General features: G+C 38.3%; 3 protein-coding genes across 4 annotated transcripts in view; 1 reads left to right on the top strand and 2 right to left on the bottom strand.

Annotated features, from left to right (window-relative positions):
- Window positions 1-4,259, top strand: part of VPS54 (VPS54 subunit of GARP complex) — a gene marked incomplete at its 5' end in the record, with an annotated part of 71,898 nt that extends 67,639 nt beyond the window's left edge. For both annotated transcript variants that reach the window (XM_079721069.1, XM_079721070.1), the window contains one exon: window positions 3,624-4,259. In XM_079721069.1, coding sequence (XP_079577195.1) covers window positions 3,624-3,729 — 106 coding nt within the window. In that variant the 3' untranslated portion in view covers window positions 3,730-4,259. The remainder of the gene's footprint in view (window positions 1-3,623) is intronic.
- A 1,385-nt stretch (window positions 4,260-5,644) lies between these two features.
- Window positions 5,645-13,010, bottom strand: UGP2 (UDP-glucose pyrophosphorylase 2; the record flags this gene model as incomplete). Its single annotated transcript, XM_079721071.1, has 5 exons — window positions 5,645-6,095; window positions 7,210-7,314; window positions 10,461-10,703; window positions 11,254-11,451; window positions 12,594-13,010. The coding sequence occupies 5 exons, from the start codon at window positions 13,008-13,010 to the stop codon at window positions 5,988-5,990; spliced, it is 1,071 nt and encodes a 356-aa protein (XP_079577197.1). The 3' UTR covers window positions 5,645-5,987.
- A 160-nt stretch (window positions 13,011-13,170) lies between these two features.
- The window catches only part of LOC307064478 (UTP--glucose-1-phosphate uridylyltransferase), a 29,297-nt gene continuing 27,245 nt past the window's right edge, over window positions 13,171-15,222 (bottom strand). Inside the window, exons 5-6 of the mRNA XM_079721073.1 lie at window positions 13,817-13,950; window positions 13,171-13,306 (exon numbers count right to left, since the gene is read on the bottom strand). Of these exons, the coding sequence (XP_079577199.1) occupies window positions 13,282-13,306; window positions 13,817-13,950 (159 nt within the window). The 3' untranslated portion in view covers window positions 13,171-13,281. The remainder of the gene's footprint in view (window positions 13,307-13,816; window positions 13,951-15,222) is intronic.

The following is a 15,222-nucleotide window of genomic DNA, read 5'->3' on the forward strand; positions in this document are numbered from 1 at the left end:
TGGGCAAATCACTTACCTTGAGTCTTAATATTCTTAGATTTTATTTTATTTATTTATTTTTTTTTTCGGTACGCGGGCCTCTCACTGTTGTGGCCTCTCCCGTTGCGGAGCACAGGCTCCGGACGCGCAGGCTCAGCGGCCATGGCTCACGGGCCCAGCCGCTCTGCGGCATGTGGGATCTTCCCGGACCGGGGACTCGAGCCCGTGCCCCCTGCATCGGCAGGCGGACTCCCAACCACTGCGCCACCAGGGAAGCCCTATTCTTAGATTTTAAAATACGGATGATAAAAAGTTCTGTCACAGAATTTTTGTTAAGAGCAATGTAGATAAAGTTATGGGTTTAAAGATTATACAAAGTGCAAAGCACTGTTCATGTAGGTACACCTTTATATGATTTCTGTAGTGTGTTACCTGTTCCATGGATTTTTAAGAATAGAATATTATATTCCCTTTTAAAGGAGTTTCAGGCTTAAGTTTCAAACTTTTAGGAACAAATGTAAAAAACATCTTTTGGAGTCAGAAGTTGGCCCTACCCTTAAAAAGAAAAGAAGTACAGCTGACCCTTGAGCAAGAGGGGAATGGGGTGGGGGTTGGAGGTGCCGGCCCTCCAGCAGTTGACAATCTGAGTGTAACTTAGGGAGCTGGCCCTCTATATACAGGGCTCCTCTGTGTCAACAATTCTACATCCACAGATTCAACCAGCTGCAGATCATGTAATGCTCTAGTATTTACTGTTTTAAAAAATCTGCGTATAAGTGGACCCACGCACTTCAAACCTGTGTTGTTGGAGAGTACAATGAATTGATTTTGCACAAAACTATGTGGAAGCTTCAAACTGCTGAATTTGTCAGCCAGGCTGAATTTAAGAGTTTTATGCAAAAATCTGATTCTCTCTTTTGATTATTACCTGATTCTTCTTTTTTTTTTTAAAAGATTTATTTTCAAAAATTTCACAGCCACAGAAAATTTCAAAGACAGTATAACAAATATCAAATACCTCTCAGAAACTATTCATAAAAAGCTAATTAAAGGCCCATTCCACTCATACTTTTCTTTTATTCATGTAACTAAATCTCGCAGGTTGGTTTTTCTCAGACCAGTAGTTCTGAAGCATCCAAGTTAATTCAGCACCTATTATTTTCTTTGTTAATAAAGCTATTTGGGGGTTGGTACCACCTTAGAGATCTTCGTTGTCACATACTTTTAAAGACACTAATACTGTGTAAGTCAAACGATGTCTTTGAGCGATCACTTGAAAGAATTCCCTGAAAATTTCTCTCTTGACTCTAGCCAGACATAATAAACTACATGCTTAAAAGGAATTTTTGTTCCTGAAATGGCTCTAAAATTTTACTTTTTTTTCGAGGTGAAATTCACATAACATAAAATTAACCATTTTATAGTTAACCATTCAGTGGTCCTTAGTGTCTTCACAGCCGCCACCTGGGTGCAACTGCCAGCTCTGTCTAGTTCCAAACATTTTACTAGCCCAAGAGGAAATCCCAGACCCATTAAGCAGTTGCTCGCTATTCCTTCTCCTCCCCAGTCCTGCACTTTTTCTTTTTAATGTGATTTTTTTCTCTATTTTAAGACACTTTTAAAATAGACATATGAAGAATAATATTTGTATTCCTATTACTTAGATTTGATCATTATTAACATTTGTCATTTTCAGTTGAAAAAAAAATGTTCATTTTTTTTAAAAAATGGCATTCCAAATGGAGCTTAAGTACCCCTTGACCCCATCTCCAGTCCTTTTCTCTTTCCTCCAGCCCTTAGGCAATGTTTCTAGTAAATCTGGTCTATATCCTTTAAGTCCTTTTCATTTATTGTCTCTTTATCTAAAAAAAATGTGGAGCTGTTTTATGAATTTACTTACATGGTATATTGTACATATGCTGCTTGCTTTTTTCCACTTGACATTGTTTATGTTGATATACAGAAATTTACTTTTGATTGCTTTATTGCATTCTCCCACATCAATCAACCATAATGTTTCCATTTCACCTGGTGATCGATTTTAGGTCATTACTTTCTTCCATTACAATCATGCCACAGTGAAGATCTTTCCTTATACATGTGTAATGGTGTGATCATTTCTTAGGGTATGTACATAGGAGTGGATCACATGTACATTTTCACTCTACTAGGTTTTGCCAGAATGTTCTCCAAAGTGGCTATACCAAGTTTATATTCCCACCTTTATTCCACATCTTGCCAACATTTGCTGTTAGATTTTTAAAATTGTTGCCAGTCTAATGGGATACAGTGGTATTTTGTTTTGATTTGCATTTCCTAATGTTTATCATCTTTTCACATATTTGTCATTCAGGTGTTCTCATCTGTCTTTTCCTCTTCGTATTCTTCACCCATTTTTTATCTTGGGTATTATCTTTTTCTTGCTGATTTTAGATTTTTGCATATGCCCTCAAACTGATCCTTCATTGGTTATATATATTGCAAATATCTGCTTTTCTTTTACGTTCTTTTATCAAACAAATATTTTCAACTTTGATGTAAAACATATATTTTCTATGTACTGTCTTGTATAGACTGTAAGTAGTTATTTATTAAACATAACTTGATATTTTAAAATGGAGATTTCTGTTAATTTTAATTTTTCATGTGGGAGCCTTGCCTCAAGACTGTTCTTTTTTGAGCCATTGCTGTCAGTTTCAGCGTACTTACTAATTTAGACTCTTTTTATGGATTTTAAAGCACCTTGACCCAGATGAGTTTCAAACAAAAATATGGTCCTTATTGAATTCTGCCATGTGACAAAAGCTGAAACATTAAGTACATAAGTACGAATGTATTTATATATTAGACTCATACATATATTAAGGGTGCTTAAAATACCTTTGCCCCCTTGTGGTCCAGCAATCCAGAACTTACATGCTCTTTAAAGTATCAAAGCTGCATTTCCTCCTTTTACAAACTACTAAATCAAGATCTCCTATTTGATTCTCCATGGGCCAAATCTGTCAACATACACGTCTAATCAGACAAGTCCCTATTTTTTGTGTGTGGAGCTTTGGTATTTGTTTATCATCTGAGAATTCTTTACACGAGTGTTTTTTCAAGGATAGGCATTAATGTGACAGCTAAATACTTGAAGTATAATTCTTACTTTTTGTCAAGTATTGTTACATTGATTGTCAGTAGCAAGTTTTGTATCCAGTAGCGCTTAACACATGAGTCCCAGCCTTCATTTAACTTCTTAGGATGGCATTCAGGAAACCCTGTCTGTCTTTACCTTGAGTTCAATAGTCATATACATGTATACTCTATTCTAGTGAGAACTGATCAAAAAAAAAAAGTTTAACTTGTTATTTTTCTCTATTTCATACTGTTCTAAGATAAATTTTTTACTGGGCAGAATTAATTATGAAACAGTCCAACCTGCATTGGTTTATTCCTTTTCAAAACAACACTGTTGAGAACATTAAATGATCTGACTATATGATAGTAGGAATCATGCTGAGAGAAATATATTGACATTTGGTCCAAATTTTAAATCATAGTCTAGCAGCTAGGATAGGACTCAGATTACTCTGTGAGCATTGCTACTTTATTTGAAAAGAAAACATGAGATTAAAAATAATTTTCTTTCCAATGTTTAGGTTGGTCACAGCAGATGTAGCTTTTTACACTGGAAATCTTCAAGCCTTAAAAGGCCTTAAAGATTTGGACCTAAATATGGCCGAGATCTGGGAACAGAAAAGGTGATGACATACTGGAAAACTGGGTAGTTCATCTTACCATGGGATGTGTATGTTTGTGACGAAAATATGGATGCCTGTGATTCAAGAACTGAACCTGGAACCCAAAGTGAACTGGGGTAAGGGAAGGGGAAAAGGAAAGTATCAGTGTTGGGAAACTGGGATTCACTGGGATCTACAAGGAATGCCATCTGTGTGCTTCCTTCAGTGAGGAGTAACTGATCAGGTGTCTATAATATTTTTCATTCTCTCTGGAAACAGACTCAGGTTTCTTTGGACCAAATCCAAAAGAACACATAGCTGTAACACAGCTGTAGTTGACTAGAATGCTCTGTATACTTTATATTAAAAAATGCTTTGCATTTCTTCCAGTGCAATGAAATTCATATGGTGTCCCACCTTATTTAATGATGGTACAATTTAAAATATTAAAATCTTACTCAACCTCTGTAGAAAGTTTTCTCTATGAAAGTAAAGCTGTTTGAAAAATTATTTTTTTACAGATCTTTCTATAAAAATAAACATCTTTTGATTGCTTGGATTTAGGAATTCAGTTTTTGTTTTAGTGACCAATGTCAAGTTTCAGGCTTTGTGTGTCACATATTTAATCTATCATCATCACCACTGTATGTCAACTGCGTAAAGCCTTCCAGAATAGTCTAAATACTTGAAAGACTGATCATAAGTAATAATTAAAGAGTAAGATTTTGGTGTTCATTTATGCAACTACTAATTTAAATACTTTTCAGATGTGGTGTATGAAAGCCTGCAGTTTAACAGCTGTATTTTTATAAAAGCATCTATGCAGGGTTGGGGTGTTTTTCCTTTTTATTTCTAGCAGAGGTAAGAATACATTTTCATATATTCTGCCTACTTATCTAAATGTTAAAATGAGAACTCCTCATAACATTGAAGTATGTCCCCTGCCTTGGGTTCTTATTTGTAAGTAACTTTCAATGTGTATATGAACAAAGACCAGGGAGAAATAGAACTGTTAAAATATAGGCTGCTGTGTTGGGGCCAGAAATATAAGGTGATGAGTAAGTTATTTAAAAAGACTTTTATAACACCTACCTTCAAAATTAGAATCAGCAGCACTCTATAAATGAAAGTGCCTGTGCCTCACTTCACACCAGGAATCTTGCCTAACCCTGTCAGAGTGCCTAACCTTGTGGTGATTATGTACAATGAAATAGTCTTATTTTGTGCTCTTTGGTTTCCTAAGAGGAATTCTCTCCTTTATCATTATTACAGAGGTATGTCATTGGTTCTTAAACTGTCTAAAATAAAGCTGTAAAGAATTACCAGACTTTAAAAGACAACTTTTTTTTTAATAGTATACAGTAAACTTATTAAACAGGCAGCTTACTCAAAAACAAGTATGGAAGAATTGGAAAATGTAACTGATTCTTAGAGAAAAGCTGAAATTCAGACTACCAGCAGACCTGATTTGGGTTATTCAAGAACATTTTTCAGTAACAACAAGCAAGCTTCAACAAGTGAAGCTTCAAGGAAAGGGAACTTTTTATAAGGTTATACCCCACCCCGCTATACTAGAGAACAAGGATGTGAAAGAAACGCCCTACCTCTACCCACCCCACCCCCTTCAGCTGGGAAAAGAAACACCACTTTGTTTCAATAAATGGAGAGTCTATGGAGAGCATGGCAGGCATCCCAGCTTTAGAACTGGATGAAAGATATTACATACCTTCAAGTTTAATTCCTGTGGAAATAATTATGTGGTTAAGATTCTTAGAAATGCAAAAACTGGATTTGTTAGGTAACTGGCTAGTGAGTACTTCAATGTTCCAAGAGCAAGTCTTCCAACTGACAGAGTAACTGTTGTTTAGCAAGAGTAAACCATTTTTCTTCACCATTTCATAAAGTTAGTTAGCATTGAAAAGTATAAGTGTACACATGGATTGCTTCACAGCTTTATTTTTAAAACCACAAACAGTTCAAAGTGACCATCACTGAGGCCTCTGTTAAAAGATTTTCCAGCAGAGCTACCCAGTTTTAAGATTAAACAATATTGCACTTTAAGATGAATTTAACTTTCAGGATCTTCTTCAAAAAGAAAAGTATTGCTTCCACCTGTGCTTTTCACAGACTAAAAGCATACCGCAGAAAACTCAACTTAAAAATTAACACTGCAGGATACAGTAACATAGTAAGTACCTGCCTATTTTATAATCCTACAGAACACTTCATTGTAAGAAACTGTTTTTAACCCATAATTAGTATAAAGTGCACAATATTTTTCATTCAGTGGTCTAAGATACGAAGGTTCCCAGATACAATCTTGTTCTCTAATACTGCTCCAGGTGGGATGTCAATTCGGTCACCATGATTTGCGATGATGATAACCGTTCCCTAAGTGACAGGAAAAACAAAAAACAAGAGTATACTTGCAAGTGCAGCTGAAAATGCAACTGACTGTCTTACAATTATCAAGTTTATGTAGAACTTCACTTACAATGGAGTAAGTGTATTTATAAACAATATTACACATGAAAAACAAATAACACATTAAGGAAAACTGTAATGTGTCCTGTCACAATACTGGCAGTAGCTGTGGTACCATCTCTGATAAGGAGGCAAGGAATCGAGCAGTGGGAAGCAGGCCAGCGCCGCAGAATAGCGGGCCCTTTCCAAGAACTACTTGCAAGGTCACCAGCATTATCTACCTTCGTAAACTGAAAGGTGCTTGGTTTATATTTACATACAGGTGTGGGTTTTTTTTTTTTTAAAGAACAGTTCAATGATTTATATTTCATGTCTTAAGTAAAACTGTTTAGATGAAGCAGTATCAGCAATAATTATATATATGTTGTTTTGTTTTTTTCCAAGATCTGTAAGTAGCTTTAATAGGAAGAACACATGAAATCTAGGTATGGAATTTTAAAAAAATATTTGATTAGGAAAAAACTGTTGAATCTTTGGTTCTGAGCTTCAATACTCATACCCATAGTCCTTCCTATTTCTTATGCTAGGCTGGAATGATACTCATCAAAGTACCCAAGCACTACAGTAATGTGAATGAACATCTTCATACTGATAACAGATTAACAAGAATAGATTATAATCACTATAAATGAAGCTGTCATTTTTTCTACTTTCACTCAGATTCAAATAGTCATCTTTAGTTAACTAATGCTAATTTATCAGTGATTCTATTTTAAATATTGTCAATTTCAATAAAATAGTACCAATTCAATTATTTAATAGTGTTTGCTTTCCATTTGAATGCTATATTCCACAAAATGCCTATACACAACAATTATATTTTAACTATGTTGTATATTTATGGAAAACAGTATTAATACTAAATATTGTAGTAAGCTATTTCATTTTTAAAATGCATATCTTATAAACAATCTGGTACAAACTAAGAAGTATTCCTTAAAATAAAGGTAAATTTAGGACTAGAAGATGAAACCTGTCTTGTAAAGCTATAAGAACTGTAATTTTCATCATAACCACACACCTTTAATGAAACATTCTTGCCAAATGTTACATCTCCTGAAACTGTGAGGTGATCCAATTCAAGCATATCTGGTATACTTTCAAATCTCCTTAGATAATCCTGAACCTGAAGGAAAAATGTAAACATAAAAATTGTTTCAAAAATGGGTTAACAGAAAAACAGGGATTAAATTAACAAGATAGTTTGCTTGAACTGTAAAACATTCTTTTTATAGCCAAGCTCAGGCCTTCTACGGGAGGAACCCTGTTTATTAAGCACTCACTGTGTGTGCAGTGAGAATTTATATATCCAGTGCAGGAGAGACTAGGAAATATGAACATTGTCCCTACAATCAAGCAATTTACACTACAGCTGAGTAGATCAGACATTTAAAAAAACAGTAATTAAATAAAAAGATAAACAACCAACATGCTAAGAGCCAGATGAGTGGTTCACATAATCTGGAGTTAGTTGGAAAAAGAGAGATCATCATGGTTCGAAGCAAGCTAGACTGGAGCTGGGTTTTATGGGATGGGTAGGATTGAGAAGAAGGAATATAGTTCAGGAAGAGCAACAGCACAAATTATCATTATAAATGATCACTATCTTTGCCTCTTATTATTTCCTTAGATTTACCAGCACTAGAAATAGTCCTGTATGGCCTTGTTTCCTATTTTGCTGAGAAAAACAGAAGCAACAGGAAAACTTCCACTGGCTTCTACCACCACCACCCACTTGCCCTCTAGCCCATTACTCTGTCCCTCCTAGTACTGGGGTTGGACCATTTCTATTCCAACTTAAGGCTAACTCTTCTTATGGCTACTGCCCGAGGATACTGTCCAGCAATTCCTTCTCCCTCTTCAATGTTCCTTCCCTCTTGATTGTATCAACTCCCATCAATGTATAAGACATGCTATAAATTCTCTCAACTTAAAAAAAAAACCTGTAGGGCTTCCCTGGTGGCACAGTGGTTGAGAGTCCGCCTGCCGATGCAAGGGACACAGGTTCGTGCCCCGGTCTGGGAAGATCCCACACGCCGCGGAGCGGCTGGGCCCGTGAGCCATGGCCGCTGAGCCTGCGCGTCCAGAGCCTGTGCTCCGCAACGCGAGAGGCCACAACAGTGAGTGGCCGGCGTACCACAAAAAAAAAACAAACAAAACTGTAAAATCTTACATCCCTTTCTACCTATAGCTCCATTTTTCTGTTTTTCTTTAAAGCAAAACTCTTGAGTAAGTTTCCTACAGTCCTATCTCCAATTTCTCTTCTATTCTCTTTTAAATCCATTCCAGTCAGGCTCCAAAACCTCTCAACTGTTATATCTAATGGTAAGTTCTCATTCATCTTACTTGAATCGGCAGCAGCACTTGACTACAAATGATTAGTCCCTCTTTTCTTGAAACATTTTCTTCATTTGGCTTTCAGGCCACACACATTCATGGTTTTCTGCCCAGTTCTTCATCTGCAACTCCTCAGTCATCTTTGCTGCTTCCTCCACCTCATCCCCACCCTCTAAGCCTTACAGTCCCGCAAGGCTCAGTTCTTGGACTCCCCGCCCCCCTTTCACTCCCTAGGTGATCCTTATCTCATGGCTTTAATTACCAGCTATAAAGTGACAACCCTCAAATTTACCTCTTTTCTAGATCTCTCCTCCACACTCATACACTCAGCTTCTCCATTTGAAGGTCCAAGTACAGTATCTCCAAAATTTAACTCCCCATTCTGCTCCCCCTAAACCTACTCTACCCAAGCCTTCCTGTGTGTCAGTAAATGGCAATTCCATGTTTCCAGTTGCACAGGCCAAAAACCTTAGAGCTATCCTTACCGTTCTCTCTTCTCTCACCCTCCTGCCTAATCCAACAGCAAGTTGTAGGTACAACTTTCAAAATATAATATCAACATTTTTCACTATTTCCCCTGCAACCACCCCTGGTCCAAGCCAGGATTCCAGCAACAGCTTATTCCCTGGTTTCCCTGATTCTACCCTTGCCCACCAGATTGGTCAGCTTGAACCCTCAGCTCATATTCTCCAATGGCTTCTCATCCCGCAGAAGAAAAAAAAAAAAGCCACACTCCCAATATTCAATTACAAGCTTCTACACAATCCGGCCTGTTATCTCTCTGACCAACTATCTCCCACTGCCATCCCTCACTTGCTCACTGTGCTCTAGTGTCCGTAAGACATGTTCTTCCTCAGAGCAAGTAGCCATTGCCCACTCAGCCCTGTTCTCAAATTGAGGCAGCTAAAGTTCTTATCTCCTGCAGGGTATGGAAGAGGCTAGAAAGAGTAGGAAGAGAAGATGAGGCTAGGTGGAAAATGATTAGCAATCTTACCTCAGGATGTGGGCAGATGGTGGGTCCTTGTAGCACCAGGATTTTCCCAGCCCAACCAGGCAGATGAGGGAGGCACGAAAGACCAGGGAGACTTCTAAAATGCCTGATGCTATCTTGGAAATTCTAGCCCAGCCGTAAGACCCAGAATCACAGCCCCGGATATATAAGGGCAAGTATGCACATCCGCACCAGGTGACACTAAACCACAACCAGGACTAGAATAGACTTGGATAGCATAGCAGGACTCTACATGCCAGCCACAAAAGCTCACCCTGTCACTTCATTAACCTCACAGCATTTTATGTGATTAAATGTTTTGGATTCCACTTATCATGTTAGGGTCGGTTTTACTATACTTGCTATTCCTCCTGCCTAGGATGCTTTTTGCCCCAGATACCTGCATGGTGTACTCAATTTCTCAGTGAGGCCCTCTGGCCACCCAATGTAAAATGACACCACCACTGCCACACCCACACATTCCCTACTCCTGCTTTATTTAGCATTTTCCATCATTTAGCATACTATACATTTGTCTTACTTGCTTATTATCATCCTTCCCCACTAGAATATCCAGGAAGGCAAAGATTTTAGTCTGTTTCATTTACTGCTAAATACCTGGCACCTAGAACACTGCCTTACACACGGTAGAGGCTCAATACATTTTGTGAAACTAGAATTAACATTCTCTCACTGATGGAAACAGTAATGGTCTTAGACGAGACATAAGATAAAATGTCTTGAAAATAGCAGTTGGTTAAAAAATGAGTTACATTTTCACCTTCTATGATTGACTTCCTTTAAAAGACAATAGAGATGGAGGAATATAATAGATCAGCAGCAAAGACTGTAATTAGACTCCAATTCACATGTGTATCATATCTTTATAATTACACATTTAAGAAATACAAATCTACATGTATATCATCTTTATAATTACGTACCTTTGTAAAAGAACTGCCTAATTTAACCAAGGGCACTGTAGGAAATTCCCGCTTTTCACTCATTGTGAGAGATCCTGCATTAAGGCTATAGAGGTTTGACATCACAAGCAAGAGATCTGATGTGGTTTTGACAGGCAGAAAACGGCTCCTAGGAACATTAATACCTAGAGAGTTCTCAAAACTTTTAATGGCAGCCCCTACTGCAGTTTCCAACTGAATGACATTCAGGCCTCCATCCAAAGTCTGTAAGAAAGGGAGCAGGACAGAGAGACAGAGGTTTCAGCAACTTAGTTCCACAAGGGCTAGTTAATACTTGGGGAGTGGTTTCAGAGATCCATTGAAGGAAACTGGATTTTGAGAACTGACATTTCTCAAGCATCTACCATACGCCAGGTGCTTATATATATGTGATCTTTTTCAGCTTCATAACTCTTCTCGGTTAACATTTCTATTTTATGAGAAAGAACCGAAGGTTCAGAAAACCCACACAGATGCCTGTGACCAAAAGGCCTATCAGTACCAGAGCAACAGGACTGAGGTGGGCCCTGTACTTTTGGGCCCAGTGCTCTTGCCACTACCACAGCCCAGCGTCAAGTAAGGGCACCATGGCTCGCCTGGCACACTAAAGGGATGGGTGTCGACTCTGAAAGACAGGGCCAGGAACTGAAGAAACTAACTAGGCGAAAAGCAGTGACCCATGGAATAGATGGGCCAGAGGGAGTGGGCAGTGGGTCTGTGTGTAGCATGCTGTGATCGGAACCAGGGAGCCTGATGGCCTGCAACTTTGGCTTACCTTTGGATTTACAATGATTTCCATGTCAATAGCATTCTGCTCCTGCAGTCTTTTAACTGCTGCAAGAGAGATCCATAGGTTGTTTGTATTAAATATTTTGAATTTTGATACAGATTTGAACTCATCGACATGTGCTTTTGGCACTTGAGCAATTTCCACCAGTCTCAATTTGCCTTCATACTGAGTGAGTGTCCCACCCTAGAAAGGCAGAGAAGAGTGAGTGCCTCCACATCTCTCCCAATTACAGCCATACTACATTGTTTACAGACTACGAACGATATAGAAAAGACACTCGTGACAAAATCCCCCAGAAATAAAAAGCATTGGCAGTGATTCGATCTGTGATACAAAGCAACACATGTATTAAAATAGAACCAAAGAAAATAATTCAGGTTGTCTGTCATACTGTATACATGCCCTCTTGTCCACAATAAAAGCCCTGGGAGTACATCAGAGTCTTGCTCACTTCCCAAAGAATTCCTTCAAGAACAGACATTCCTCTTATTCTCAAACCACCGACCATTACCAAACAACCGATCCTACCACCTCACAACCCTGCTCTGACTACCTCTAAGATAAGGGGAGTAAAGTCAAGACAGGCACAAGTGGAGGGGAAGGTACCTCTGAGTGGCCTTAGCCTAGAGGCCATGGCAGTGTGGGAAGAGGGAAGGGACGTCTACTCATGTGTGAGGGGGTCATTTGCAAGAGGCATAGAACCCAGCCCCGGGACCAACCATATTAGTATTCACACATTGCCCACTTTTCTTACTCCCTGAGGGTAAGGAGAAAACCTTGTGTACCATTCCATCAAAGGCCAAGTGTCATCACCACTAAACATGCAAAGTGAAAAAAACAAATTTTTGCTTTGTATCAAACTGCTTTTTTTTTTTTTTTTTTACAACAACAGATATTACAGTGATAAAAAAATATACAGAGAGAAATACATACTGTAGAAATAGAAAAAGTAAATTTTCATTAAAGGAATAATTAAATAAAAAACACTTAAGCACCAAACTAGAAGAATATTAATGGTTTGAACAAAGTTACTGAAAGTGTTTTCACATATGTTTCAGATTATCCTATAAATATATGTGGAGCTGTTTTCAGTTAAAATTGCCCATACACATTATTCAAAAAATAAAGATGATTTTACTACTATTAAACCTGGGTTTATATACACACTGTTATATCAGATGGAACTTAGGGTACTCTAGAGTACTATCCCACTCTAGCTTACAATGATGTTATCAAGTTTCTAAACACAGAAACTTTCCAACAAAAAGTTTGAACTATGAAATGTGAAGATGTGAATCCCCAAACTGCTTCCTCTCAGTATTTACCTTTACATCTGCACGTGTTTTATTTGTGACTTCCATGACAAATTCACAAGGTTTTCCATTGGGTGGGTTCATTAGATGATTAAGAATATAAAGATCCACGGTGGCACCCAGATTATCTATGTTGGACACAAAAATATACTCTTTGCCTTCTCCTATAAGGGTATCGAGCAAACCAGAGTTGTAGAAACTGGCGTAAATATCTCCATGACCCGGAGGGTACCAGGCTTCTGTATTTTCCCCTGAGAACGATACATTCTTTGCTACAGGTAGTAAAGATTCTTTATTAATCCTCGGGTACCTTAAAAAGAAAAAGTTCTTTTTCAGTATCAATTCTTTAGAGCATTCCAGACCTTCAAGTAAAATAATGCATTTAAAGTTAAATAAAACTTCCCTCCCTTTCAGTAGTAATTTGATCATAAGTGAATCCTTTTTTTTTTTTTTTTGCTGTATGCGGGCCTCTCACTGCTGTGGCCTCTCCCGTTGCGGAGCACAGGCTCCAGACGCGCAGGCTCAGCGGCCATGGCTCACGGGCCCAGCCGCTCCGCGGCATGTGGGATCCTCCCGGACCGGGGCACGAACCCGTATCCCCTGCATCGGCAGGCAGACTCTCAACCACTGCGCCACCAGGGAAGCCCATAAGTGAATCCATTTACGAAAATCTCTCATTATCTGTGTTGATCAAAAAAAATCAGCTTCCTAGATAGTAATATTTGCTGCAAAAAAAAAAAGTATTCCATGGTCATGCAGATGGGGGACACCTCATATTTTTAAGACATTAATATGTTTTATGACTTCTTAGGAGAGACGTATTAAGTAAATTTTCTCAAACTTATTTGGTGGTGGGATTGTTCTTTTCCCTGAAAACCTATTTGGGAAATGGTGTCCATTCTTACCAACAGATATATTCAGAAAATCAATAGCAGGTTAGTACTTTCCCAGAAAATCAACAGCAGGTTAGTACTCAGGGATGTCTGCTTCCTACCACTGGCGAGAACCAGTATCTCAGGCAGATTCTCTTTTAAGAAGTCCAAGTTACATAACCACAGAGTGATTGCAACTATCAAATATCTATTAACAAATGTTCAGCCTTTAAAGGCATTAAACACTTGCAGACAGTCTTTGGCACTTGTACATCTTGAGGCTGCTCTGTTTAAACAAAACAAAGAAGTCCTTCTTTCCCAGGAATAACATCCCCCAGAGTTAATTTTTTTTACTCCTTGTACCTGCTTTGATTAAAAGTGTAGATTTTCACACGACAGTGATTATACTTCTGTAGTATTTTTTTTGTATCTTCATCCGTGTTAAAAGAGTTCATTAGAACAAGAGGAACATCTGTATTGTAGGTTTTGTTCAAATGCTAGGGAAGAAAACGACAATCAGACTACCCAGACTTACTTTTCTTTTGCTTCAAAGTGTAAAATAAACTCTCTGTGGTTAATCACAAGATGTCCAAAACATCATCTATAAGTAGTAAAATATATAGATTTGTAATAAAATATAACTATTTAGCATAAGACATTTTGCTAATCAATTCATCATGATTAGCAAAATTACTTGCTCATTAAGTCACAACCCTATGAGATAGAAACTACTGTCTGCATTTTATGGATGGTTAAACTGAGGCCCAGAGAGGTGGCAGGTCAGTGGCAAAACAAGGACACTGCCCCCCTAACCCCCGCAGTCTGACTCTGCAGCTGTATGCCCAGCCACAATGCCCTATGGCCTTGCTGGATGGGCAAACACAGACTAAGCATTTACTCTGTGTCCAAAAGCACTGTGGAGATGAAAGTACAAATGTTACAAAGACATGTCTCCCTATTCTCAGGATTCATGTTAAGAATTGTAATTTTATCCCAAGTGAAATCTTTTCCATCTCTAGGAAGGGCTAAGAGGCAACAGAGTGAGAAGAAAATAGGGTATTAGAAGTCAGACTGTCCTATGTTCAGAGTTTGATTCTGCACTTACTAACTAGCTAGGGAACCTTGGGCAAGTAAATCAACCTCTCTGTATCTTGGTTTCCTCATCTGTAAAATGGGGATGATAATAGTGCTTATCTCACAGAGTTGTGGAGAAGAACAAATGAGTCAATTCATGTAAAGAGCTCAGAATAACACTTGGTGTACAGTAAGTGCTGGATAAATGTTAGCCACTGCTACTGCTATTATTATTGTGGTTGATGGCACCGTATGAGACACTAGGGATAAAGAGATGAAAAAGATAGGGCCACTGCCCCTGAAGAGCTTATGGTCTATGATTCATGACTTTATGGACTATGATCAAGAGAGAAGCCAACAACAGTTCTTAGCATCCACGGTGCCCAACCAGATACATGAAATTCTCCCCAGCCTCCCAAAAGGGGTTAATAAAGCCAGATCATCCCAGCTGTGATGAAGGCTACCACTAGACAGAAAGGTGGGGAGAGAGGTGGGGAGATCAAAGGAGAATCCGAAGAGATCCAGAGATTTCAGCGCCACAAATGCTATTTAAAGATCAAAAGCTTTTACATCACCCTAAGGCTTTGCTCTTAGAACACCAAACCTTTTTTATACACTAATAAAGAGACTAAAGATAGCAAGCTCCTTGACTAGTTCAAATCCACATCTGTTATTTTATAAGGTAACATTTACAA

The sequence above is a fragment of the Hyperoodon ampullatus genome, assembly GCF_949752795.1.
Source record: "Hyperoodon ampullatus genome assembly, chromosome: 15".
In the NCBI taxonomy this organism is placed as follows: Eukaryota; Metazoa; Chordata; class Mammalia; order Artiodactyla; family Ziphiidae; genus Hyperoodon; species Hyperoodon ampullatus.